The 27,873-nt window shown below is 37.9% G+C and overlaps 3 protein-coding genes across 4 annotated transcripts; 2 read left to right on the top strand and 1 right to left on the bottom strand.

The window, feature by feature from the left end:
* The first annotated feature begins 249 nt into the window (after positions 1-249).
* LOC131797098 (carbohydrate sulfotransferase 11-like) lies at positions 250-15,240 on the top strand. Of its 2 annotated transcripts, XM_059114714.2 has the most exons (3): positions 7,054-7,465; positions 7,618-7,673; positions 8,595-15,240. In XM_059114714.2, the coding sequence occupies exons 1-3, from the start codon at positions 7,366-7,368 to the stop codon at positions 9,438-9,440; spliced, it is 1,002 nt and encodes a 333-aa protein (XP_058970697.2). In that variant the 5' UTR covers positions 7,054-7,365; the 3' UTR covers positions 9,441-15,240. The 2 variants fall into 2 exon arrangements, with proteins under 2 accessions (XP_066028686.1, XP_058970697.2); XM_066172589.1 differs by lacking the exons at positions 7,054-7,465; positions 7,618-7,673 and adding an exon at positions 250-332.
* An 813-nt stretch (positions 15,241-16,053) lies between these two features.
* On the bottom strand, positions 16,054-21,764 carry LOC131797078 (Y-box-binding protein 1-like). Its single transcript, XM_059114692.2, has 9 exons — positions 21,588-21,764; positions 21,287-21,350; positions 21,015-21,048; positions 19,477-19,566; positions 18,664-18,727; positions 18,006-18,357; positions 17,749-17,833; positions 17,022-17,087; positions 16,054-16,532 (listed from the first exon to the last, which is right to left on the bottom strand). The coding sequence occupies exons 1-9, from the start codon at positions 21,646-21,648 to the stop codon at positions 16,452-16,454; spliced, it is 897 nt and encodes a 298-aa protein (XP_058970675.1). The 5' UTR covers positions 21,649-21,764; the 3' UTR covers positions 16,054-16,451.
* A 177-nt stretch (positions 21,765-21,941) lies between these two features.
* On the top strand, positions 21,942-27,802 carry LOC131797079 (mediator of RNA polymerase II transcription subunit 18-like). The gene is made up of 7 exons (XM_059114693.2): positions 21,942-22,232; positions 23,350-23,413; positions 24,530-24,652; positions 24,764-24,842; positions 25,932-26,018; positions 26,508-26,554; positions 27,082-27,802. The coding sequence occupies exons 1-7, from the start codon at positions 22,073-22,075 to the stop codon at positions 27,128-27,130; spliced, it is 609 nt and encodes a 202-aa protein (XP_058970676.1). The 5' UTR covers positions 21,942-22,072; the 3' UTR covers positions 27,131-27,802.
* Positions 27,803-27,873: the final 71 nt, after the last annotated feature.

The raw sequence follows: 27,873 nt of genomic DNA, 5'->3' as shown, positions 1-27,873 counted from the left end.
ACCTCGATATAATCCTCTATTGCTTACGGTTTTGACAAAGTTTTTATAAAACACAGAGTTAAAGAAATCACTTTTTTTCTCATTTATTTATTTTTTTTGCACTATCATTCAAGCGTAGTGCTTGATAAGTTATTTCCTTCGCTATTATGCTCAAAATTATGTCGATATAATGTAGAAAACCCTGTTTAGAACCTTATTTATTTCATTTCTTCATGTAGGTAGAAAGTGTCTTTCGTCAAAGGAATGATACCGCTGTTACCGCGCGGTAGATGAGTATGGCGGTGTCAAAGTATCTTGCAGCTGATGCTTGGGATGGAAATACAAGCGAACCAGTAGGTTATTTCGTGCCTTGATTCAGACTGATTCATTTACTTATTTTCCAATTTTTATTAATATTGTTTTTGTGAACAATATTTGTTCGAGCCTGGTTTTGCTACTACACTTGGCATACAGTGAATCATTATTCGAAGGTTCCCTCGCTGGAAACAATGGAGTACTTTAATTTGTCAGAAAACTGCTTCAAACGCAAATTTCCATGACAGACAGGTGTTAAAAGCATTTTAAAATGCTGAATAATTCAGTTAACGTTAATATGTAATTTTTTTCAACAGCATTTTGTGAGTGAAAATGTTTCGCTGCTGGAACGTTTAACTCTCCGCTAAGATATGTATTCACTGATGTACCATGTTACCTTTCCCATGTTTTTCTGTTCAGTCAGCGTATCTATGTCCTCATAAGATATTTTTTCAGAGTGCATTGCAAAGTTTAAAATGTTCAAAGTTTTCAACTTATGTTTTACAAGTTCGCTGAATTGTATCAGCAATGTTCAACGTTGGGTAACAAATTGAAAACAAAAATTGAAAACTTGAAAACTTGAAAAATCCAAATGTACCTCGTAAGGTGATAACGGCTAAAAGAAAAATGATCTAAATCATATCTACTCTATGAATTTGAGGGAAGGAATTATTTAATTATAATTATCTAGTGCCGTTGAAATTTTGTTACTTTCCGCCATCTTCGAGTCTTTTCTCTCAATGCTCCTGGAAGCAGAATTCATCATGCATGAAGAGACGTGACGTTTTCTTCCATTATAACCGCACAATACTCCCTTCATGGACAATTTCCCCATCCTTTTCTCTTTCCTATTCTAAGGAATAAAGGCCCAATTCCTTTCATAGATATGTGCTTGTACCTGTTTGTACGTTCTTATTTTTGAGCCTCTGAAGATGTCGCCCAATTGCAACTTCGGCAATATTCATAGAACAAAGGTTAGTAGGACCAAGGCAACTTAATATAACAAATGATTATTTAAAATGAAACAAAACAAGATTGTACATTCGAATTGCCAGTAGGCAATTTATAAGCATGCATTGGATGAAAACACGAACTGGGGATGTTGTAATGACGAGTTCAGGGCTTTAATCACAGTCGGCCTCGCAGCTTTACCCATTTCTTGTCCAGTTTTTCAGTCACGAAAATTTTTGCATCTGAAATATAACTGAAGACTTAAAAAGGAAAGGAGAAGTAAAAGGGCAAATTATATTGATCGAACCAAACTCTCCATGATTAAATACATAAAAGTAGTGAATGGTAAAGTCGTACCGCCATTTCTAATATCAACTTGTTTGTCAAACTCCGTGTTTTTATCCTTGCAGCTTAATAAATCAATACGTACCTTAATCGCCAGAATTAAAGGCCAAGAGCAACTTCTTTTCTCCCCTAGATCTTTCAGCAGAGCGCTATTTTATATTTATCTTAAAATGTCATCAAAACAATTATGAATGGTATTATAATGCCGGAAAACCACAATAAATCTTGATAGCAGAATTTGTTTAATACTTCACGTTTTTGTAGAAGTATGGCGTCAAATTCCTTTTTTCCTCTAAGCTTTTCTTCACTGATATATTCCTAGTGATAGGTTTCCTTGTATGTACAAAGTTTATGCGTTCAGATCTCTATTTGTCTTTATTTTCTGCCATTTCACTCGCCCCTGAAGAAAATTCTTGACCTTCTTTGTGTTGCAATTTTAAGATGTCATAACAACGGTTAAGACTTTAAAACCTTCAGTTCAGCTTACATGTTTGAGTATGTTCCTTTTTTATCTTTTTTTTCTGTTATTTGTTGTTTTTTCCTCCTTTTAATCTTTTATTTGTTTCCCTATTGTAATGGTTATATTGCAACCTGACCTAGGAGATGATTTGTAATGGGTTAGTCTCTCATCACTTGCGACTGAAATAATCGTTGCAAGCCTTCATGCAGCTTTTCGCCATCTTCTTTACTACGCACGTCTTTGAACAACTGCAAGACATTTCAGCGGAAACAAGCGAGAAAAAAAAAAACAAAACAAAAAGAATTAGGATTTGCATAAATTTAAGGCCGAGGTCATGATTTATTTGAATCGTGTTTCTGCCCTGAATTATCAGATCTGGAAACTTGTCAAATATATTGCAAGTTGGTTGAAGTTGTTTGCCAGTGTTACACAGATTGATATAGTCATTTAGAGGTGCAAGGAGAGGAGTAGGCAAGGAGAGACTTTGTCGTGCAATTCTTCATCTGTATATGGGTAGGTCGGGTTTCGCTGCACTTGCTGAGCCATTGGTGGGTTATATATAACATTACCACAAGCTTGCAATATCATTGCTAGCGTTTCCTACTTGATTAATCTTATCCACTTCCTTCTGATAACAAGCTTCTCAAGGATATCTTATTCATCTTTGTTATGCTTGGCCGTAATATGTTCAACGATTTTTAAGCAACGCTAGAGACAACTTGTTTCTTAGCCTTGTTATGCTCAACCAAAGATATACTGTTGACCACAAAGTTCAGTTAGAGAGTTTACCACACTTGCACCGTTGAGTTTATCATTCTTAGCGGATACTTCACAATATTCCTGTTGCATGCTGACACTGCAACGTGTGGCATGACATTCTGACGCGGGGTTAAGGACAGTCATTGACTTTAAGAGGTCTCTGTTAAGTGACAGAGCTAGCTCTTTATCGTCAGTTTGTATATCTGGATGCTTGTTATAACATGTATTTTCGGCAACGATGCAATACCACGAAGACATTGGAAATACGATCGTGAAAATGCAACTAGCTCACGTTTTTTAGTACTTAATCGTGTCGTATGTCTTAGCACTAGCCAGTTCTCGACAGGTTAAGTTTTTTTTATAACGTTTTTCTTCCTGTTCCTTCCGTGTGAAAAATTCAAGTTACACTCAAACGAATATTCTCGACCGATAATCAAACGAACCAATAATCAAACGAAAACTGCCCAGATTTAAAGCTGATGGATCTTTACAGTCGCAAATAAATAAATTAATGTTCAACAATTATTTTTATATGCCTAGAATCATTCCAGAACCTTGAAGTAAGATGACAAAAATATAATTGTGGCTGATTGAAATATTAAAGAACCTTTGAATCTATATTTTTTGACACAATTATTCTATTAAGCAAGCGCTACTTTTTCTTATCAAATTGTAGTTTAATCCGCTTTTCCCTTCAGATAGCTAGCTGAAGAAAACCTCTTACAAAAATAACTCAGAAAGAAGAATGATCAAAAGGAATAAAATTGTCTATTTCGTTTCAAATTTAAAGAATGAACGAAACCCAAAATGTACTCTGGAATATGACAGATTATCGTTATGTAGCTTTTTATATTGTTTTTGGCCGTATTTTTGGATCAGAAGGAGTTACGGCATAGTTGTCGTTTTTTGTCTTGTAATCCTAGTGTTTACTTGGTGAAGACATTGCTTGACCAAAGTAAAAACTGAGAGGAAAGAAGGATATCTATAAGAGAAATTACTAACACTAATTCAGACCTTATATTTTACAACGATATTTTGAATACATTTTGGTGGCATTCCTTCATAACTGTTTGCATTTTTGAATCATGACAAGTTGCTCAAAGGATGAAAATATCCAAGGATCGTATCCATGCAATATTATGACACCTTTATGACTTTTTCAATAACTTGTGGAATATTTCTATATTGATCTAAAGCATCATATCGGATTAAATAGGAAATGGAAAGTTAATTTGAGCGAACTACTACAACTACGACTCTCGGATGAACCTCTCACCGAAACAAAAATAGAATACGTTCCGATCTCCTTTAAAATTCATTCTAAAAGCGGATTTAGAAGGAGAGGGGGGGAGGGGACAGAGTGAAGGCGTCTTCCCGTTTTCGACTTTTGTGCTGATGCGATGGAAAATTCTTCTGCATTCTCTTTCGATTCCTTTTGGCTAAAAATCTCTACGTAAGTTATTGCACCTCAGTTTCATAAGCAAGTCGTTTTATTTCATTTTTTTTTTATCAACTATAATTTCTCATTTAAACCGTCTGCAAGCACCATATCGTGTTTCAGTTGAGTTTCATCCTGCATGAAACATGTAAGAGCAGAATGGAGAGAGAAAGGAAATCATTGACATACCAGCTTACATTTTAAAAGGTGAACCTTGCTTATTTTGTATGAAGCAGAGGATTTACCTTTAATAGAAGTTTGCTAAAAGATTCTCTGCACGTAGAACCAGCTGAGTTTAAATACCTTCTTTGGCATTCTTTAAAGTAAATTTCTTTTTTATATTTTCGTTTCAGGGGGAATGAAAGAAAGAATACAGGATTTAATTGATAATTTAGGTATTGGTCGGATGGTTAACAATTTAATTTCACAAGTTTATTTTGTAATAGGTGCGCAATACTAAGAATTGTTTGGGAGGCCCTAAGTGATCGAACTTTCGGGAAGATTCCGTCTATACATTAAGGGGGTATTTGTGGTTAAAAATTCTTCATACCAAAAAGAATTGAAATTCCTCTCTAATTCCACAAAACGTAATATTTGAATACCATAAACCTGATATTTTTTTAAGTAGGGCACGTTTAACGAAGAAATTTCCTCTTTTCGTTTGATCAAATCTCAAGGGAAAACATTGCTACAAACTACCAGGTACCACCTCTTCAATCGTTGAAACTACAAAGATGGCAGAAGCAGTCACAGGCTGCTGAATCGTGTATTCATAACATAGGTTACGTGCAAAAAGTTTCTTGTTTTTAAATTGATATTTGTGAGGGTAAAGATCAAAGAAATGTGTGACGTAACATTCATTTATGTTCCTTTCACGGCCCCTCTAGTTATCTCGCCAACACAGAGATGCAGTATTGAGATGAACGAATGAATAAATAAATGAATGAATGAAAAAAGAAAGAAAGAAAGAAAGAGAGAAAGAAAGAGTGGAAGAGAGAAAGAGAGGAACAGAGGAAGAAAGAAAGAAGGAAAGAAAGAACAATCGAAGTAAAATAAGGGAACGGTCAGAAACCCTCCCATCAGAACTGAGGGTTCTTTGTACTACTTGTCCTACACCAAAACTCTTGCGACTACAGCCGGCTCGCTTGTCGCTATACTCAATTACTCAATATGAAGTATATAAAGCTATATTGTCTTGTAATATTTCTTAGGCTGTAGTGTGAAAAAAGATCCTGATTTTCTTAATTAAAGTTGGACTCTTTCCTGTGAAAGATTTCCTGTGAAAGATTTCCTGAATCTGCCCTTGATCGCTGTTTGCTGCGTCGACAAAAACGTTCTCCAAGCTACCGACTGGCCTTATTTTGGCAGGGTTGAATCGGCTTCATAATTCCGTTTAAACTTTGTGACTGCATGGTGTCAAAGTATTCTGCTCTATCCAACGATAGTAATCGTTGGGACACTTAAATTAATGAGAGGGTGCCCTGTTATCAAGCTTAACGGGAACTCTACTATTTTGTGGCACTTCTAGTTTGCAAATGCGTTCAGGCATACAGACCGGAGCTGTTCCCAAAGAAAGTCCTGTTTACATATTATCTCGATAAGTGCGTCCTGATGGAACTTACCTTTAAAAAAACCGCCCTCATAGGGGCCACGAAATATCGCAAAAGCCATGACCATTGACGAGAATTTCAATCAAAATACAAACTAAATCATCTGAAATACCCCTCTCCCCGACCAAAAAACGCAAGGTACAACGGTATGCGCATGCTCCAGATTTGAGAGTAAAAAAAATGTTATATCGGTTGTTACCGAATTTTCCTCTGCGCAAACCTATCGACCGATAGAAATTTTTCAATGGCAGTTGCAGAAATTGCGCTAGAGGACGATAATCATTATTTTGTGAAAACCATAAAGTATTTTATAGGAGGAGCTAATATCAAGACTCTCACCTCCAAACAAAAGCCCAAGTTAGTACGGATAAAGGTAGTTGGAAATTTTCCTCCTCGGTAGATAAACTGAAAGCTCCAAAAACTCGCATAGATGAGAGACATATTTGAATTGCAGTTTCCGTCACAACTGAGAATCGGTTAGCACTAAGGTGCATGTATTCCAGATTACTTTTTACGCTGAACTTGTTTTACTGTTACAGAATCAGGAGTAAAGGGTCATTCTTATTGGTTTCCATGGTACTGAAACGAACGTCAACATTGTTACAGGTATTTTTTTTAACAAACGGGCTACCACAAAACTTACGACATTGGACAGAATGCATCACGACAGAACGTTTTTTCAGGAAATAAGTTCAATTTCAAAGCCCTTATACCGAATATTGACCAAAATTTCTTGACGCTGTTCCTTCGATCATTAATACACCATAATCGATTTCGAAACAGTATTAACTTACTGCTGTCAAATATTAATCATACGGGGATTACGTCACGTAGCGGAGCTCCAAGCGTATATTCCTACAAACTCTCGTCACCGACGTGTTTGATCTTTTTGCGTCTCAATAAAGTCTGTTTTTGGTCTAAGTTATATCGATAAAAGACACGGTGCGTGTTTTAGCGACACACATGCAGTGAAGTCGGTATGGGTGGTCGCGTTTTGGAGAGGACTTTCTTAAAGAAATTGACCGTAGTAAGCGTTCTGTTCAACAGTTGCCTTTCTGCCTGTCTACAGGGTCATGATTACAACACGGAAGAATTATTTGTCAGGAAAAAAACGCGCATTATCTCTGTTTACAGGTCTATTAAACATCCTGTTCGGTTCATCAGGTCGCATCACTCGACAACAGGTGGCGCCCTAACGCTCTGTTTACCCAAACACTGTGACTGGAAGAAAACGTTTTCCTTCTTTCAAAATCATCTGCTTCAGCGGAGAAGCACAACTGGATCATGTTTGCTTTACGCTTGGTTACCATGGCGTAAAATATCTTCATACCACAAATCTCTTGTAATGTTCTTGATCCAGCTCTTTAAAGTTGCCACAAAGGGTCATTGCTTGCGCAAGACACCGAGTAAGCATTCTACACGCTTGGATTTCTACTGAGAAGCTCGATACAGTGCTAGGAGTCCATGGTTTTAAAGCCGTCTGTTCTTTGGGCACCGTTAATTCCCCCATGGTGAGACTGTTTTTGTTTCGTCTGGGATCACTGTTAGGCCTGTTTGGTTTACTGGTTTGGGAAGCGTTTCGTAGTCAAAACGAAGATAACTTCGCAGGTAAACGTGTCGACAATCATAATAAACATCTGTCAAAATTTTTCTTCATCTACTTTTCAGATTTCCTCGATCAGTTTATTTTTCTTTCGGCTCAAATAATCCTTGGTTCTCTCCAGAAGTTGATTTAAGAAAAAAAAACACTTATTTTGCAGAAAATAACAACTTCAGACGTCACGATGTATACAGTTTTCGAGAAAATACTTGGAAGGTTTGTTTCGTTCTTTCTCCAGGCCCATAATTCTTAATATTTTAGATAGATTTCCTGACTCTTATATCAGAACGAGGCATTGGTAGCGCCCTTTGTAATGAAACTTGACATCTGAGAAGTCTAACACTTAAATCCTGTTCCAGGAGATTAAACCTTGTTTTTGCCGGAAGTGAATCGCTTTGCTGGTTCTAAGTCACGTCAACAGTTGCATTATCCTTTGACACATATTGCATCCACTCCTGATTTTGTCCACTCCAAGTTGTATATTAGAAACAAATCTTTCTTATGAAGATTTTTTAGTTTAAATTTTCCAAGGTTGCCCCAGGCTGTAAAATAATGACGTAATCCTCCTTTCCCTTTACGATTTACGTAATTCTTTCTTTAAAGAAGAAAAAACCTTCTGTTTCTTCTTTTAATTCTTTTTTCAGCAGTGTAAATTGATAAAACTCTCTTTTTATCAATTCTATGTCTACTTACAAATATTTGAAAATTACAGGTAAACGTACTGTAGCCTTAAGAAGGTTTCTGATTGGCTCAGAAAATCTGGCCGGCCTACTTCTCATCACAAACTCAACCAGCCAGATGTAGGAGTACATTTCATCAACTGCAACATAATCACACGTGTTTAATTTTCTCGCGCTTGTCGCTGGCTGCCCGTTATTTGTCGTCCGTCATTTTTTCAACATTAAATTTGCATTATCTACTAGTACTTATCGTAATGTTAGTATAGTTTGTTTTCGCAGTCAAATTTCTTAATAGCAATGTTTGAGCAAAGCTCCTAGCAGCAAAACACTAACAAGAAATACCTTAGCCATGGCATAGACTCGATATTGTGGAGGTTAGAGTTTAAAAAGATAGAACTCTCTCCTAACTCGGTTTTAAATACTCCAAAGGCAAGTACAAAGGCCATTTTTCTTTCAGACAACTGACGAGACCCAAGAGTTGCGGAAGAAGCACCTCATTGACTACTGTCACAAGCGAGACCCAAAAGAACTTCTCCCTCCACATTCAAGCAACGAAATCCCCGCGTACTATTTCAGAAACATCATTGTGGATGATTATCACAAACTACTCTATTGTTACATTCCGAAAGTGGCTTGCTCCAACTGGAAACGAGTGCTCATGGTTATGAATGGTGACGCCGCTGACCCATGGAGTATTAAGACCGCGGACGTGCATAATCGCAGCTTAGGATTTTTTCGATATTTGAACCAATACTCTGCGGAGGAGATTGTTCACAGACTCAGCACTTACTACAAGTTTCTGTTCGTTCGACACCCATTTGAGCGACTTGTTTCAGCATACAGAAACAAGTTCATAGACTCTTACAATTTGACGCTGTTTAAAGAGATGTATGGCAGGCATATCATACGAAAATATCGGCATAATCCCGATATCAGGTCTCTCAAGACGGGAGAAGGTGTGAGCTTTGCAGAATTTGTTGAATTTATTAATAATTCTGAGCCCGAGTTTATGGATTGGCACTGGAAACTGTACGACATGCTGTGCCATCCGTGTTTAATTTACTACGATTTTATAGGAAAGTTTGAAAATTTATATACTGAAGCTGACCAGCTATTGAACATTCTCCAGGCGAATGATAAAGTACAATTTCCACACAATAAGACTTCTAGATACAAGTTACCCACAAAAAGTCTAGCAAAGGAGTATTTCAAGTCGCTGCCGAAGCAGACTAAAGGCAAATTGTATAACAAGTACAGGCATGATTTTGAGATGTTCGGATATTCGATGGAAGAGTACTCCTGAGTATGAATATTTTAACATTTTTTTTTTTTTTTATGAAAACGCTGAGTTAATGACTGCACATTGTTCTAGTCAAGTGATGCAGCCGAAAATCGACGGGATGCTATGACTTCATCATGCCTTGTCGCATGAAGAACACTTGTTGGTCACGTAAGTGATAATCCATTCTCCGACGCCATGTCAAAGACATGTGAAGACAACAATGGTTGATCTGAGAACCTAGTTTAGCGACAGAAGATTTTATGGAGTTCAGTCAATTAATTATCAACTACCCAGAAGACAAATTATGTCTGCATTACGAGTTCAACTCCAATCGCCGTGGCAGTCTTACGGAAAATGCAGCAAATACTTCCCCTCCTCTTGGATGAAAACGGGTTAAGTTTAAAATTCCGACGAAAAGTCAAGTCAAAAGACTCAAGACTCAAGTCCAAAATCAAGTCAAAATTCGCGTCAAAACCCAAGGAAAAGGTTTGTAAACTGTGATGGTGCAAAAACAATGACAGTATGCCTTGTTAACGACTGACAAAGACAAGGTTTTGACAAGCTAAAAAAGGACTGAGAGAAGCCACAGAGACGCTTAACATACTGACAATAGTATCACTTTCACAACAACAGGTAGATTACCTGATGACATTCGTGATGATAATGATAAAGGTAAAATCAAGATTTATCTTAATTTCAAAGCAAATAACTAACACGTTACAAGACCTACTGCCAGCTAGGATGATGCAGACGAGAAAGATAAACCTCGAAACCGATAAAATTACACCGAACGCGGAGGTATTCCGTTAGATGGCAAACGAACTAACTTGACAAATTATAGAGATAAACTTGTCAGAATAGGAGAAGTTTACAATCGGAATGAAATTAACACCTAAGATCGTTGCTGTTATCGCATTGATCGCTCATTACGGTAAGAATTTTCGGATTGACTAACGATCAACTGATTGGCTGACTAACAGGCTAACAGCGCAACTGAATGACCGAGTGACTTAATAACTGACTCTATGACTGCCTGATTAAGCAAATGACTGAGTGACAGACGACTGACTCACTGACGAATGATTTAAATGTCTGTATTCACTCCATGATTTCCAAACTGACTGACAGGCTAACTGAATGAAAAAACTGAATCAGGACTAACTCTTCTCTAACTAAGTGACCAAATGGCCTACTGACTGAGAGACTAAAAGACAACTGCCTGATGGAGGGGGGCAAATGGTTTATACGCGAAGCGCGAGTAAGGCCAAAATTAGACCCCCCCTCCCCCCCTCTACCTTTGCTACCCTCTTTACTAACTGACGGCGAGACTGAATGCTGAATGTTCAACTTGACAATAGCTGATCGACTGACCGACTGACGAATGACTGAATGATTGACTAATTCTCTTAACAACTGAATGACAGACTGAAGATTACTGGCTGTTAGAAAGCTCGACAGACTGAGTGACTGATCAACTTACACACGACTAATTAGTGATTAATGTCATTAGGAACCTCGTGATTTTCACACTTAGTGACTCAGATACCAACTCAAGACTGAATGTTCACTAACCTAACTATTTAATTACTGACCGACTGACTGTCCGACTGTCCAACCGGCTGAATGACTCGCTGATCAATAGACAATGGCTGATGGCCCTTATCTTACAGAATGACTAACCGAGCAACTGACAAACGAATTGACCCACACAACGGTGAATTGACAGACATACTTACAGGCTGACTAACAGACTGACTGGCTTACTTAACTTGTGCCTAACATATGATTCGCTGACTGGGTTAAATATTAACTTCCAGGTGCCTTAAACTACAAAAATCACAAGGTTATCACATGATTTAGTATTAATGGTACGTTAAGGAACTGACTGACTTGCTTAATTGCTGGCTAACTGGCCGTCTGACCGTCTGAGTTGCAGATTGATTGTAAGGCTGACTGACTGACTGACTGACTTTTTGAATGACTGAGAGAATGACTTACTGGCCAACTAAACTGACGCCATGCGGAAAACGCGTTGACGAATTGACATGTTGGCTACCAGATGTCTCACATTATCCTAGTCGCTAGGCGAGCATCTGGATTGGAACCAGTTATGTGGACACAGACTAACTGATCAACTGACCGACTGACTGACCGACTGCCTGACCAACTGACTACCTGGCTGAATGACCAACTGACCACCTGACCGACTGACAGACTGTCTGACTATCTGACTGACTGACTGACAGACTGACTCTGGCCAGCATGTCGATTGACTGACTGCCGGCCAATAGACTGACTGATTGACTAACAGACAGACTGAAAAACTTATGCCCAACAAATAACTCGCTAATTGTCACGTTAACTGTCAGATGTATTCAACTTTCCTACTTATAGGGCTATCACACTGATTAGCATTTATGATGTGGTGAACGATGGACTGATCAACTGTCTGTTGGAAGCATAGACTAACTGAAAGATTGACTTTCTAAATAATACATTTTCTTATCGGCTGACAGACTGACTGTCTGACTGATAGACTGACTGATTAGTTGATAGACTGACAGATTGACTGTCTGAATAATGAACTGACTTATCCGCTGACAGACTGACCGTCTGAATAAGAGACTTATAAGCTGACAGACTGTCAGACTGACTGTCTGGCTGATAGACTGACTGATTAACTGACAGACTAACAGACTGACTGATAGACTAACTTATTAGCTGACAGCCTAACAGATTGAGTGTCTGACTGATAGACTAGCTGATTAGCTGATACACAGACTGTCTGATTAATAAACTCTGACTTATTAGCTGACAGACTGACTGTCTGACTGATAGGCTCACTGACTGACTGTCTAAGTAATAAACTGACTTATTAGCCGACAGACTGACTGTCTGACTGATAGACTAACTGATTAGGTGACAGGCTGACTGTCTGAATAATAAACTGACTTATGCGCCGACAGGCTGACTCTCTGACTGATAGTTGATAGACTGACTGTCTGAATAATAAACTGACTTATCCGCTGACAGACTGACTCTCTGACTGACAGACTAACTGAGTAGCTGACAAACTGAATGTCTGAATAATACACTGACTTATCCGCTGACAGTCTGACTCTCTGACTGATAGACTAACTGATTAGCTGACAGACTGACTCTCTGACTGATAGACTAACCGATTAACTGAAAGATTGACTTTCTGACCGATAAATTAACTGATTAGCTGACAGACTGACTCCCTGATTGATAAGCGGACAGACAGCCTGGCTTACTAAACTGATGACGCATGATATCTCGCTGACTGATTAACACGTTCGCTGCCAAATGCATTTAACTACCCTACTCACAACGTTCGCACACGGATTGCTACCAAAGACGCAGTGACGGACCAACAGTGTACACCTTATGTGAATATGACTAAGACCTATAAGTAAGACATAGACTGAAAAACGGTATTGTAAAATTTTCTGTCAAAAACTGTGTTCTTACGTTGAAATATGCAACACGATTTTTGGTTGCACCGAAAGCTCTGCGGTGAGGCAATTGATGTTGAAGATAACTCAGTAGCACTAATAAGTCTCTTGTCACCAATGTTCTCACTCCACTTGCTCTGACGACTTAGACAAGAACTTGACTTCTCCAAACTTTTTTTTTTTGCATTTAGCTACCTCAGAAAATATTGGCAGTAGTCCGAAAAATTGTATATATAGTTGTAAATAAAAACCATCATGTACTAATGAACTGACTGACTTCTTAATACAAGTTATTTTGTTGGGCCGTGACTGACCGTGCTTGAATTTGACTGACACGCAGACGAATGGATATTTTACCGGTTTACTCGCATACCGTATTTACTCGAATGAGCAACGCGTCGCTTATTTAATGTTTCCCGCTTTCAAATACAGCGCTCATTCGAAGGCTGTGCTCATTTAAGGGGGAGCCTTCAAAACTTGTACGCGACGAAGTAATGTCATCTTTCAATTTCACGGTAAATTTTTCATCTGTGCAAAAATTTAATGAAATATCTCGTGTTCCAAAATTTTTCAGTTACTAACAGAGGTATCTTTTAGTTATCACCGTTTGTCTCTCCGCCACCGTGCGCGTAGTGTCCTCGATCATTTTAGATGTAGCTGGCCCTTCTTGATCTGAGTCTCTGAGCTCTAGCGCGGGAGAGTACACCTCTTCTACTTCTCAATCTGTACATTCGACAGGTTTTGTATCGAGGACACCCAAGATATCCAACTGCGTACAGTATTGCAGCTTGTGAAAGAATTCTTCGAATCAGTAAGCGCCGCAACCGGGACGGTAGCGCTTGTTCGGAGGCGGTACCTATTAACTTTTCTGTCCCAAATGCGGCCATCTACTCTAGGGAGGAGCTTATTCGAGAAAGTACGGTATTAAGTTATAGCATGACCACAGCATTAAGATCAGTTAAAAGAAAAAGAGTAAACACGAATTCGACCTGTTGATTCTCTTTTGAAACGACAACTTCACAGTGACATAAGATGACGACCTTTCTATGTAAAGTGATAACGCGCTAAAGCCGGAACGAAAAAACAGTTGACTAAGACTCTTGTGCATGTAAGTCCAAATTAAGTAACTAACAAACTGTCAATGCTTGTCGAGACGTCCGTGCTGAGCTTGTACTGGTTCATTGAACAACCGTCTGTGTGACCCATGGACTGAATGTCTGGCGGACGGACGAGCTGACTCAAAATAAGCAATATTTACAGAAACCGTCGTGCCATGTCGGTTAGCGAGCACTGTAAAAAACTGAGGGCCGGTTATTTATACGATGTCTAAACCGAACCACGGGTTTACGCAATCAGCGGAACTCGATCTTTCTTTTAAACAGGGTTGATTTAATGAAATAAATGTCCATTCACTGTTATCTTCCGGCCCTTTTGACGCTGTCCACAAAAATAAATGTTTAGATGAAAGGTTCAGCTGACTACCTCATTGACTGACTTCCCTATCGGTTGAGCGATCGACTAATTAGCTGACCCCTAAAGGCTGACGGACTGACTGGCTGACTGACTTTCCTACCGACCGACCGGACGATCAACCGACTGGCTGACCCCCAAAGGCTGACTGACTGCCTGACTCAGACTGATCAAGCGATCGACCAACTGGATGACCACCTAAAGGCTGACTGGCTGACAGAGACTAAATAAGTGATAGAATGTCTTTCCCGATGAAGTTCTAACGTCAGACTCTGAGACGGGAAACCACTGACTTACTATTTCCTTCACTGATTTAGGCGCGCTAATGCACTTTTGAACCTCTACAGCTTGTTTAGTATATATTTTTGTACATAAATACTTCAGCGACTTCTGACAGCTGACTTTTTTAGTGCTCCAAGGTTTTTATTTCAGGGGTAGCCATCTTCAAATAATCGACTGTCTCAATTCACATTTTGTCAATAACTACCCGGAAGTGGAAGGGAAATGATTGGTTGTCACACTGAGAAGAATCAAAGCTTGGTATTGTGTCGATTACAAGCGAGCCATCATGATCGTCACCGTAAAACAATGGTAGAACTCTATCAGCAAATGGGGATTTGAGGCAAGCTAAGAAAAACGTACATCCTCTAAATTCCGTAGGAGAAAAATGGACAAAGTACCGAGCGGTGCGTTCCAGGCAAGATACCATGTATGCGGTCAAACCTCTCAAGAGGAACTCTCAGGAAGGAAGTTTCATATACTGTCAAAATTCTAATTAGTTAGAAACTAGGAAAGTTACTACAATAAAATTCATTTTTCATTCTAGTCCACAGGCAATAATCGGGAAATGACTGTAGAGACTTATTCCGTTTCAACGCGACACCCACATGCTCATATATAAAGGCAAAAACGTTACACTTACTTAAAACGAGATAACACTTCTTGTCCATAACTGGTTTAAAGATGTGAGTATTTAAAGGATACTCAGCAATATATTCTGTTTTGAACTAAAAACAAGTTGTTTTTTCCCAGTTAATAACATATTCAATACAAACCACTCCACCTCCGTGGCATCGCAGCCACGCCTCCCCTTGTGCCTTTCAACTAGCGGGAATTGTAGAGGAGCAAGGCGTGCTTATTCAGTCTATCCTTTCGCTTAGCTCGGTCACGCTTCAAACGGTTCCAAAAGTGGTTTGCAGTGCTTACGAAAGTCGTGCCTAATTTTAAGTTTGCACTTCCTTGCTTGCAATCCGTTATAACCTTCTCCATCACTTTCCACCCTTGTTGATTATACATTTGTTTGCTCTTTGGTATTTTTCTGTTAAACTGAGCCAGAATTAGGCAAACACGTATGCTTATTTCCTGAAGCTTGGGCTGCGTCGCAATCTATGGTTATTTACCATGTCCGGAACAATCCAATTTGACCCGTCATTTTGAGATTGAACAATCTTTTTTTCCGAGTTTTCCTTAACCTTTAAGTGGATATTATAGCCAGCGAGGATGTCCGCTTCTATTTAAGTTTTATTTTTAAGTTTCTCGTCTAGTGTTCAAATCGTATAAATTTTCATAAGTTCTGATACCTTATGGGTCTCAACAATTAAGGTTTGACTTTGATGGACAGGTGAAATATAGTGCGGGTGGCCAAAAAACAAAGACCCTTAGTTTACAAACAACACAAGAGCCATAGGTGATTTTTCACGGACGGTTTTTATTAATTCCGACGGCAAAAAATGATGGCAAAAAATCGATCGTTCACACAAACTGAATTCCGCTGCAAGATGGATTAAAGATACAAAGGTTGACTTAACACAACAACTATGACCTCACTTGTAACTAATCTAAACGGAACAGAAAAACCAAAGCTCGTCAAAATGGGCAACAGTTTTAACCATAAAGACATGACTAGGACGGTACAAAAACGTGCTCATATGAGAGTTCAGCTACTGTAACAAATAAATGATGACCATTAAAGAAAAAAAATTGATTGAACTTTTCCCTGATCTAATATAAAACGAGAGAATCAAAGCTAATTAATTGAATTAAGTGGAGGCTCATAGTTGCCTAATCTCCGCGCTGCATGTCTTAATTATTCGGCGTTGCCGTCGGCTTTCACAGCCTCTTCATTCTCGGGCTTGGATTCGCTGTTTTCCTTTCCCCTCTCTCCGTCCTGTTAGAAAAAAGGCACAATCTGAATAAGAGCAAGGCAACCTCCTTAAAAAAAAGTAACAGAACAAAAACAAGCAGTACCACTACCACTTAAGTTAACCTGACTGCATGGGAAGCGCTCCAAGCTGAGCTCGTTTTGGAAGCTAAAGAAATTAGTTAACGTTTTGGCGAATAAATTTGCAGCAAGCTTTTAAGTGTCTATTAATTAGTGTTCAAGTTCTAGTGAGTTGTAAGAATTTACATACAATACTGTCGATTCAAATCCTCGGTGCTTTATTAGAAAAATACAAGTAAATATCATTTCTGGCGACCAAATAACGACTTCGGTACAATTTGACCCTGACAAGGCCTTTTTCTGAGGCACCAAAATCTAACAATTGTACAGTCTGGAGAACACCTCTACATAATGCGCCAGTTCATCTAACCATGACCCCACAATCAAAGGATCAAGACTAAAATAATTACTGACTTTCCACGACTTCACTTTTACCTCTCTACGAGGGCGCCTGTAAGATCTGCGGTAAGGACGACGACGGCGACGATTCTGTGCCGGACGCTGCAGGGTAAACAAAAGGAAAAAAAAAAAACAATTAATCATTCATTTTATATAAGTGAAAGCCATTTCCCTTGGATCGGAAACAATGTAGTGAACCCGCAAGTTTCTGTCATAGAAGCATAGTCTTGATTAATTCACAAGAAAACGACACGTCTCGGTTTGTTTCACTGTCTTTTCTTTTTTTCGCAATAATAAGTTCTTACGCCACACCGTTTTTCCAAGGCACGACCAAGATGAGACCTCGCTTAAACAGCATTTACCGAAAAACCCACACATGTAAGTAGTTTCACGTTTAGCAGAGAACGTCAACTTTCTCTACAAAAGCTCAGATAGCGGCATATCCTCCCTTAACATAATAAGCCCTTCCGTGTTTGCCTTGTATTAAGCTTCACCCACTCACTCACAACAGTCCAGCATTCCCCTAATTGAGCTAACCACGCTCTGGCCACTAATTTGACAGGTGGTCATTGTTTCGGTTTGTTCCGCCACCGAAAACCTAATAATAATGATAACACCATTCATACATTTATATGGCGCAGTCTCCACGTGAATGTTCCAATACGCTTAACAACGCTTTGCGGGGGGGATTTGGCCAGACCGCGTTGAGCCTAATGTTCCGTCATCACAAAACTACTATTAGAGGAAAGCAACTTTTGATTACCTCTTCTCCGTCTTCTCCTCCTTCATGATCACCATCTCGTTCTTCTTGTTCATCGCCTTCAGGGCGTTCCTCATCAGACCTGCGCCTGGAGAAAAAATTTCGACACAAAACTTTAGCTAACAACCAAAAGATTAGACATCCTATAGATCGAAAAAAGGGGGGAAAACCCACGCCAAAAAAAAAAAAAAAAAAAAGAAAAAAAAAAGAAGAAAGGGAAAAGAAACAAATAAGGGAGAAAGAACAGCAACAACGCTTACCTGTATCTGGGACGTCGTCTACGACGGGGTCGTCTCTTCTCCTTATCATCCGACTCCTCTCTTGGCTCTTCTCCTTTCTCCTCAGACTGATCACCTGATTCGTTATCCCGTGGAGGAGGACGGGGCCGCCGACGTCTCGCCCAGGGGGGTGGCCCGCCGTAGTATCGCCTGCCCCGGCGTGGTCTTTCATCGTTGTCGTTCCGTTCCTGCTGATCACCCGAGTCCCCTCCCTCCTTGCCTTCCTCCTCAGGTTTAACCTCTCCGTTTGTAGCGGAATTAGGCCTGCCACGGGGGCGGCGTCTGCCACGACGGTAATCTCGATAGTTGCGGTAGTAGTTCCTTCGGCGGTCCGCTAGGGAGAAAATGGACACGTTTTACAATTTTTGTTGTTTTTTTGTTCTCTTTTTTAATTACTATTACTATTATTATTACAACTAACATTAAATTTTATTGTCATTCTTATCGGTACTATTTTCATTATTTTTATTACTTTGTAGTTGAAAACCTTGATAAGCCTGAACCAAATACAATTGTAAGAAAACTTTTGCCATCTCTCAAGGAAAAAAAATTAATTTACAACTGAATATTTGAAGAGAGCAGAAAAAAATGGATTTTAAGAGAGAAGGGTTGACAGTAGTACTCAGTAAGCACTACTCACGCGCATATTTGCTTCCTTGCACAGGGCTCCCATCTGGTCCTGTTACGTTGGCTGCTTCGAGACCCTAGTAAATGATAGAAAAACAATGCACAAAATATTTGGAAAAGGAAAAAAAAAACGACAAAAAAGGCCAAACATTATCATTTTTCAGTTTTGAATGCAAGGCATTCATTGTTGAAATCTGATGAAGGTTAGACGCAAGAATAGATCTAAAAATAACATTCAGGTATGAAATTTGTTTCAGTCAAATTGTGATTAAAAATATCATTGTTGCACAAATCAATTTTTTGTGTGAACCATAAAATTGATTTATTGCATCCGCTTCTTGTGAGCGCCTAGCAAAGCTGTCCTTCTAGAAGAATTGATAGAGGCCTAAAGGCTGCCTGAGGGAAGGGGCTATCGATGCTGAAGTTAGACACAGTTAAAGCAGAAGAAAAGGAAAAAAAAGGAAAGAGCCCATACTGTGGTGGACAACTCCATGCGCAGATTGACCTAATCAGCCAGCAAAGAAACAAAACTAAGGGAGTCTGAGGTCATCTTAGTTTGTGATGCACACACACTGTCTGAGAAATTCGAGGTGCCCAGAGTTTACATTTCAAAAGTTTCAATACAAGTTAACTTATTCAGGCCAACAAAAGACAGAGCAAAGTCCCCTCCATTGGGATACAACCCTGTCTAGCATCCCCCTACAGACAGGATAACATTCAGGATGTTTAAGCTAAAACAAGTTTAAGTGACTGGCCAGTCTATGTGATTGATATATTCAATTCATCTTTTACTGTGTCTTTTATACATTTTCCTTACGTTTCCCACCTTCGCTCCTGATACAACATCAAACTCCACAGTCTCTCCATCTCCAACACTGCGCAAGTACTTCTTGGGATTGTTCTTCTTGATGGCAGTCTGAGGAGAATAAAGAGAACAGAGATTTTCAACATTTTATGATGTTAATTGTAAGAGCGATGTTACATTATTCACTTGTGCCATCTTTAACTTAAGAATTTAGCTACAGACACAAAAAAGATTCCACTGATCATTTGACTTTAGAGGTTTTCATTAACCATTTAGACTAGACTAATTTTTGTTTAACAATTTGACACTTGATTTAAGTAATACAATTAGTGCAGTCAGACTACATGTACATGATGGATTCACCAGGGTATGCTTTCTAAGACCTGGGAGATCTAAAATGTAATATATATAAATTCATCCAGTTCCTGAGCAAACAACTTTTGGATTTACTTGAATATGTTATTCATTCTGCTTATAACCATCAAAGGTCTTTATTCTGACCTACACCATGGTTTATTTTCCCACAGGTGATTAATTTAAGTATGGTTTCATTCAACATCCAATTATGTAAAGTCTGTCCATTTATTAAAATTTATTTAATAGGTGAGTGCAATTGTTAAAACTTGATCAGGAAGAGAGATGGTAAGCTTTTATTGGTTAATTAAGAACTAAAAAACACACTTTTGCCCAGTTAGAATATTGCATGTACAGTATTACTTATAAAATATGACACAGCAATTAAGTTGGGAGTACAATATGAAAAAGTTAGACATTGTATCCATTTATTGTATTGATTCCACATACTATGGCACTTGAATTATTTCTTTTATTTTATCAGTCCAAAATAAATCCAGTCATTTCCAAAATCTGGTGAGGAGACTAAATGTTACAGCAAAAACACACAATAGTTTTTACAATAGGGCCAGATTTCAAATTCTAGTTCATTATTTCACAGGTGATTCATTTATGTTGAACTTTTCTTGGTAGCCAATATAACAAGCTTCTTTGTGGCAGATCAAAACAAGAAGATGTTTTGCCGAGAGGTCCTCAATTTCAAAAAGCCTAATATTCATCCAATTTTATGAAGGGAGAGGAGTAAATGAAGACTGATGCTATCAAAGCAGAACTAACTTGGATCAAACCTAATTCCTCTTTCCAGTCAAGTGATCCAGTTCAACTGCCCTTATGTCAAGGTTTCATTTCTTTCTGGGTCAATGACACTGACGAAGAAATTTACGCTGAATGTATTTCTGAAACTGTTTAAATTCAATTAGCCTGAGTGGGTTAAATATACAGATGAACCCTCGTAGTCTAAAAACATAGGTAACGGATGATCAGAAAACGAAAAGCAAAGATAAAGTTTAAGAAAATGGCTACGTTGTGGCCACAGTCACCTACAGGTTGTGAATTAAACAAAAGGAACTGAGAGAAATCATTTAAAACCGCCTTCAAATCTTAATATCACAAAAAGTCAACCTTACAATTCTTAGGTGCTGAAATTTACACCAAAATGACATTTATTTGATTCTCCAGGCAGTTAAATTGATTGAGAAACTAACCTGATGAACAAATATATCTTCCTTGTTGTCATCTCTAGGGGAAAGAAAAACAAAACGAGATCATTGCGATGCGTGGGACAAATTGGAAGATGCAAATGAGCTATGCGTGGCTTGCGACACGAAGTTCGCTTTGCTCTCGCCATCAACGCGCCCAAACTACGAATTTCAAATTCGATTCTCAGCAAAGAAAATTAACGAACGACTTTGAAGAGTTAGAAAGCAAAATAAACCCTGATGAAAGCAAGAGAAGAAAAGAATTTCTTTGAACTAACCTGTTGATAAAGCCATAACCGTTCTTCACGTTGAACCACTTCACTGTACCGCTCACTTTACTGGCTAAAAGATTGAAAAAGCCACGTCAGACGGTTAGTAAAACGAGATGAACCACTCTCTGTCACCATAAAAGTAAACGGAACACAATCTATGCAATAAGGACATGCCATGTGGCCAGAAAACCTTATCGTGACAATATCCATTAACAATTCATATTCACGCTATTGCGGCGCACATGTTCGAGATGTCGCTTTCATTTTATTAGCATGCAACATATCGCGACGCGCAAGGCAAACTCACCAACAACTTTCTTCTCAACTGACTGTTTCTCTTCGACTTGAGGCTCTTCAGTCGTGGTCATGTTGCTGATGTTACAGCCTCGTAGGGCTCCGCTACTAGGTGGTGTTTCCCACAAAGGTCTTTTGGTGTTCCGTCTGTTCCTCGATGGATGGCGTCCTCTGTGACTCAAATCTTTCCTTTCGCATTTCTTGTAGTCACGCAAGGGGTCTTGGGACCGATTTCCAGTCCCGCGCGATTCCGCGCCAATCAATCGGAATACAAGAAAATCATCCTTTAACTCAGCGCGAAATTTTGTAATCTCGCTACTTCCTTAAACATTTAAAACTACCTTTTCTTCTTAAAGGTAAGCTTCGAAGAATCTAAGGGAAAAATTTAGACATTGATACGTCGAAGGATATTTTAAACCAAGGATTTTCGGAAACATTCGGGATATTGTCGCGATTTAATCGTAGAATTCTCGGTATAAGCGAGTATTAAGGAAAAACATGGCGGTTGCTGGAAGGCAAAATCAACTTGAATACTTTCTTCAAGGAAGCGTGGGGAAGGAATCCGTGAGCACTCTTTTGCATAGACTTAGAGGACTGTGTGATGGTGCATCTCGACAGTTTGCGACCTTTGCAGATCGTGAAATGTTATATTCACTCGGTAATACAAGGCTATTTTCTTCACACGATAAGAGCAATACAAAGATTGTACGTTTCTTTTAAGTTACACATCGACCACCATCACCTGGAAAAATGACGCTTTTTCGGTTTCTTGCAACCCATTCCTGGAGAAACGTATTTTTATCCTTAAAATGGCCAAGCTACCTTTTCTCGGTCCTTGTTCCACGCATACAATGAGTTCATGGATAACTGTTAAAAAAAATGTCTCGATTTGAGTTTAGATGAGTATTTCTACGCTTCTTTTTGCAATTTGGTAATGCTGTCATTTGCCCTGTGTTGACCCAACACCTTCCTCAGTTTTATTATGGCTCTCACCTTAATCATATCATCATCATTATCATCATTATCATCATTATCATCATTATCATCATTATCATCATTATCATCATTATCATCATTATCATCATTATCATCATTAGCATCATTATTGTATCTATCGTTATAGTTATGACTATCATTATTATAAGAATTATTATTGACTTTTTGAATGACTTTTATGGAACATTATCCACTGAGTTTTAGAATGAGTCAAAAGGTTTTGTGTTCATGACAGTTAAAAAGGGTTTAAGTAATTGTCAAGTTCCAATTTATGAGAATGTATTATGATAATGTATTTTTATTCAACTTTCCTACACTGTACGAATTCTGATTTTCTGATTGGCTGATTCGCACCATGTGTCATACTAGGTTGTCACGAAACAACCTCCTTGATGTTATTATTGTGGTGTAATAGCAGTTGTGTAAATTCAACACGTTGCTGTTATTAAACCATGGCTTCAGCTGACTGGTTTATAGTGATCTCAGTGCAGTGTTTCTTTGTGCAGTGTATTAAATTTGAAAAATAAAAAAGTTTCTGCACTCATTGCTTGTGAATTATCGGGATTTACCTGTACTCATTCACAAACAATGAACTTGAAATTTTCAATACTGCACAAGGCTGGTATTGAAATATCTCGTTCATTATTAGTAAACTCATGCAGGTTAATCCTGATGATTCACTCGCTGAGTGCATTAACCTGTAATTAAATACATGGATACTTAATTTTTTTTGTGTGAGTTTTAAATTCTATTGTTAATTTTACTGTTTTGCTCTCAAGGTGGTCCAGGGAACAGTGTTTCGCTGAGAGCACGACACTCTCTAGATGACTCCAAAGCACCATGGTAAGTAGTTAGCTCATAACTGATCTGTCACTAATGATCTCTCTTTGTATAGATATAAAACACTTTGACTCCTCTAAGTGATCGATGCATAATTCCTCCTTACAATACCAATACAATATCAAGCAAACATGTGAAGAGAATAAAGAAAACATTAGTTAGGGCAATACTAATTAATCCAATTAGAACTAAATTCTCTAAACCAACATCATAAATATTGTATGTCAGATAGTAAGGAGAATTATTAATGAGGAATGAAGGGATTGACAAGGGAAGTGTGTAAAAGATGCACACAGGAAAAGATGGAAAGGTGGTGCTCATTCTCGACAACAACACTATTGCTTCTGAAAAACGAGAGGTGACAGAGAAGAAATTTGATAAGAATATTTTCTTCCAGAAACTGAAGAGGGGTTGAAACGTGGCACTCTCTGTTGAGGCTTAGAACATTTACTTTTGAACATTTGCTTTGTTTTGTTTTTGTTTACCATTATGATATGTGGAGGAAAAAAACATTGCACTAAGAATTTACTTTTCATACTAGCTTATACTGCATTATTTTGTAGATGTTGAATAGTGATGAAAGTAAAGTTGATTTATTGTGTTTTATCCTTGCTTAAAGTACTTTGACTAAAATCACAGCACTGAAGCAAGAATCCATTGATTAAAAAATTAACTCAAGGGGAAACTGAGAATACATAATTGTCTATACGTACTATTTAGGTTTTTCAGTAAAGGACTGTATGAAATAACATTATAAATTACTTTGATGCAAAAACAAAATCTCCTTGTTTTTCACAAGGGAATACAAGGCAATCTGGAAGGAGAATGTAGCAGTTCAACTGTTCCGTACATCCTTCAATTGCACTGTATACTACTAAGTAAACCTAAATATTCAAAAGCCATCAACCCTTATACTCTCATGAACTGTTTATTAATTCTTCCCTCAAGCTAGTAAACATTTTCTTTTGATTAAGTTACGAGAATTTGGTGTTAAATCAAGATAACCTCCACCTGATAAGTTTGAGTATTCTCATTACCTGTTTGCTGGATATGTATTGGTATTATTTGGAGAAGTTACATGTTAAACACTTATTGGTATTTTTTTTTTTTTCTTGACAGGCAGTTACGCTATGTTGGCCAAAGTGAAATGGGTGATAAAAGTAGGAGCACCCTGTTACGCAGTTGTGTTGAGGTGTCAACAAGTGACAATCTGACAACTTTCCTTAAAGAACTTGGATTTAGGTGAGTAATTTTATTGTTTCTATCATGATTTATTTTCATTTTAAATATACAACAATTTAGTAGTAAACTTAGTTGCACCCTAAATGTTAATTCTTTCTCCGGTTTTAATAGGTATGAGAGTGAATTTGTCTTGAAGGGATATTATTTTATCAAAGGACATATGCGAATCACTGTCAGTCAAGTTTGTAGAGTAAGTAACAGCCTTTTATTGAGGGAATGAGCATTTAAACTGTAGGTTTATGGTTGCTAAATTGTACTTATTGGCATGTAAGACAACTTCACTGTTATTAATGGAGCCAATTACCTCTGCTAACCCAAAGAGTGAGTAGCATCTAATTTCTCCTAGACGGTATAGTTGCCCATAAATCAGACATTAAGGTCACAAAAAAGAGAAAATGATCACCAACTAAAGAAGCTATTGATTGTTAAACAAACTCTCCTTGTCAGACCTCAGGAAAAGTATAGAGAACAGTATGGAGAAATTGCATACTGATGTTTAAGTGTAAAGGGTGAAGAGTTTGACTATTATAAAAGGAAAGTTTGCCTTACTGATATCTGTTGGCTATGCATGAACTACATGACAGTACAAATGCTTTCAATCTGTTCTGCATTTACTGATGGTAATTGTTGGTTAGCAAGAAGATGTCAAGGGTTATCTTGATTTTATTTAGGATCACTCTTCTCCACATCATCTTCAATCAACCTCTGTTAATCCTTTTACCATTAGCAGTGACCAAAAGGAAAATTCTACTTTCTGTCTTAACAATTTTAAGCAGAAAAATTATGAGAATTAAGAATAATATCAACCAGGTCATATTCATTGACTTAAACACTGTAACTCCCAGGAGTGATTAACATGTAACTTCTCCCCATAATATCCAGAAATTATCTAGCAAACAGGTCATGAGAATACTCAAACTTGCTAGGGAAAACACCCTGATCTAACTCCAAATTCTCATAACTAATTTACAAGGAAATGTGCAGCAGCTAGAGGAGAGAATAAACAATCAGATCTTAGGAGTTAAAGGTTAATTTCAAAATCTCAAAGCTTGCATTATTAAAAAATGTTTAACAGACAGTGAGGAGAATTAGTTTTAATAGTTTGTTATTATATACAAAAAACATGACAACATCATAGAGGAAGGACTTAAGCCTGGCTTTTTCATATGACTTTGAGGGAACAAGGGATAAAAAGTGTCTCTACCAGTAGTTAATCTGTTAACTAAGTGTAAATTGCTATTTTTATGGACATGTTGTATTTGTTGCTCTCTATACACAGGTTGTGGGTGTCAATGATCCACAATCATCCCATCCTATTTCAGAATCATACCTTGTGGAAATCAGTCTTATGACCACAGTGCAACAGGTAATAGAACTAAGGAACCCTGTTTTTCATTTGTCACTAGTCAAAATTAAAGAAAAAAATTGGGTTCACCAGAAGGAATGAACCCAAGATCTGAGGTTTTGTGTTCCAATACTCTTTCAGAGAGCCATGGACAAATTTTTGGTGAGCTAGAAAATGTATAAGGTTATATTTCAGTAGTACTGTTAGTTTGTAGCTCAGTGGTAAAGCATCAGACTGTAAAATCCAAGAGGTCTTAGGTCCCATCTGTTCTGGGGAAACCTTGATATTTTATTTTTCCCTCAATAATAATTATGAAAGATCAACACATTAGGTTGTTGAAGAACTGTATTAAAAATACACATCTAGCTTTCTTTATGTAATAATAGGTGGTGAAATTTCCAAGTGGTGGATATAGACAGTTTATTTGGAACAGCTTCCTATGAATGGCATTTTCAAAATGAAGCCATAGAATGTGACAAGAAACTTTTTAAGTATCTGATCTCTCTGTAGGACACCTTGGCTGATGAGATAAAGGCTTTTGCAGAACACTTGAAGCCGTATCCTTTTCTTAAAAACTGTTATCCTTTTTTAATGCCAAAGGGATTATTATTGAAAACATTTGTGCTGGGCTCAATTTGCAGGGTTTCTTAAGTCAAGTGTTAAGTCCCCTAAGAAGGAAGTTTGTGCTTGGTGACAATTTGCTTTATATTAAATGAATCAACGTGCATGGATGTTCATGATTTTATGCAAGTTGTCTTATAGACATTTCATCAGGAATATTTTTCCTCTGTCTTGTTGCAGAGGGGGAATCTTTACATTTGAATATATCTTTTGGGGGGGGGGGGGGGGTTGTGTGCTAGGTATGGAAGAAGGGCAGGGCTCAAAATAAAATGAAAATCTCTAAATTTTAAATCCAAGCTGGTGAAGGCCCAAAGAAGTTTGTGTTCAGATTTGATTGATTTAGTTATAAATTTGCCTTGTTGAATTTCTTGGTTCTACTTTGAGGGGAATATAATTACTGATAGCCTAACTCCATAGTCTTAACACAGCTAAGCTTTTTATTTGCCATAACACAATTAATTAGTCTAGTTCACCTAGAGAAAGTTGATCACAGAAAACTACACATGACATAGCAAAGGACAGTTCTGGTAACCTTCAATGGTTCATATGGCTTTACTATCACCAACTCACTACTGGAAGAGAGCTGTGTGCTTCTAAAGAAGTGATCCAGATGTGGTCTGTCAAGATTTCAATTCTTGCAAAGATTCATTGACGTTGAAGAAGGTCCATGATGTTGATGGTCTTTTTTTCAGCTTGGGTTTTTGAAACAAAAATTATCAGATCCTTTAAAAAATGGACAGGTTTCAGTGAAACTAATGGCGATGACACTTCAAATTGAATGGAAAAGGTGAAAGACAAAGCATAGTACTTCATCACCTTGTGCTTCTGGAACTGTTCTTCTGATGGAACATTTTAATGTTTCAACATCAATTCTGAGAATGTATAATGCCTTGAGTCACTGGAGGCATAAACGCATAGAGCTTCATAACATCATGCTGCAGGACTTGTTCTTCTGCAAGATGAATTCTAATCACTTGCGCACTTGATGTTTCATTGGAGAAAAATAGTCCTGAATGAGAGTTTAATCTTAACCATAAAGTACAGTACAACTGCAGCAACTATTGATAAACCCTCAGGTTCCCTTTCACCTCCAGTGCACTACTCTGTAACATGAAATCTTGCAATACTGACTTTTAACATGACTACTGGGACTAAAATGCTTTTTTCTCTTTTAACCTTATGTTCAACTTAATGAAAATAAATAAATTAGGTACAAGAGTGCCACATCTTCTTTCAAAGACTTGATCCATTAGTT

Source organism: Pocillopora verrucosa, chromosome 9 (genome assembly GCF_036669915.1).
Source record: "Pocillopora verrucosa isolate sample1 chromosome 9, ASM3666991v2, whole genome shotgun sequence".
Lineage (NCBI taxonomy): Eukaryota > Metazoa > Cnidaria > Anthozoa > Scleractinia > Pocilloporidae > Pocillopora > Pocillopora verrucosa.
Note: the sequence above shows the minus strand (reverse complement) of the source record. Positions and strands in the feature narration are given on the sequence as shown.

Coding starts and splice junctions, on each gene's coding strand:
- LOC131797079 (XM_059114693.2), top strand. CDS start 22,073: ATGGCGGTTGCTGGAAGGCAAAATCAACTTGAATACTTTCTTCAAGGA. Junction 22,233..23,349: donor TGAAATGTTATATTCACTCG/GTAATACAAGGC, acceptor TTTGCTCTCAAG/GTGGTCCAGGGAACAGTGTT. Junction 24,653..24,763: donor CTTAAAGAACTTGGATTTAG/GTGAGTAATTTT, acceptor CGGTTTTAATAG/GTATGAGAGTGAATTTGTCT.
- LOC131797098 (XM_059114714.2), top strand. CDS start 7,366: ATGGTGAGACTGTTTTTGTTTCGTCTGGGATCACTGTTAGGCCTGTTT. Junction 7,466..7,617: donor AAACGAAGATAACTTCGCAG/GTAAACGTGTCG, acceptor CTTATTTTGCAG/AAAATAACAACTTCAGACGT. Junction 7,674..8,594: donor TTCGAGAAAATACTTGGAAG/GTTTGTTTCGTT, acceptor TTTTTCTTTCAG/ACAACTGACGAGACCCAAGA.
- LOC131797078 (XM_059114692.2), bottom strand. CDS start 21,648: ATGACCACGACTGAAGAGCCTCAAGTCGAAGAGAAACAGTCAGTTGAG. Junction 18,358..18,663: donor GCAAGGAAGCAAATATGCGC/GTGAGTAGTGCT, acceptor TTTTCTCCCTAG/CGGACCGCCGAAGGAACTAC. Junction 16,533..17,021: donor ACAGGCGCCCTCGTAGAGAG/GTAAAAGTGAAG, acceptor TTTTTCTAACAG/GACGGAGAGAGGGGAAAGGA.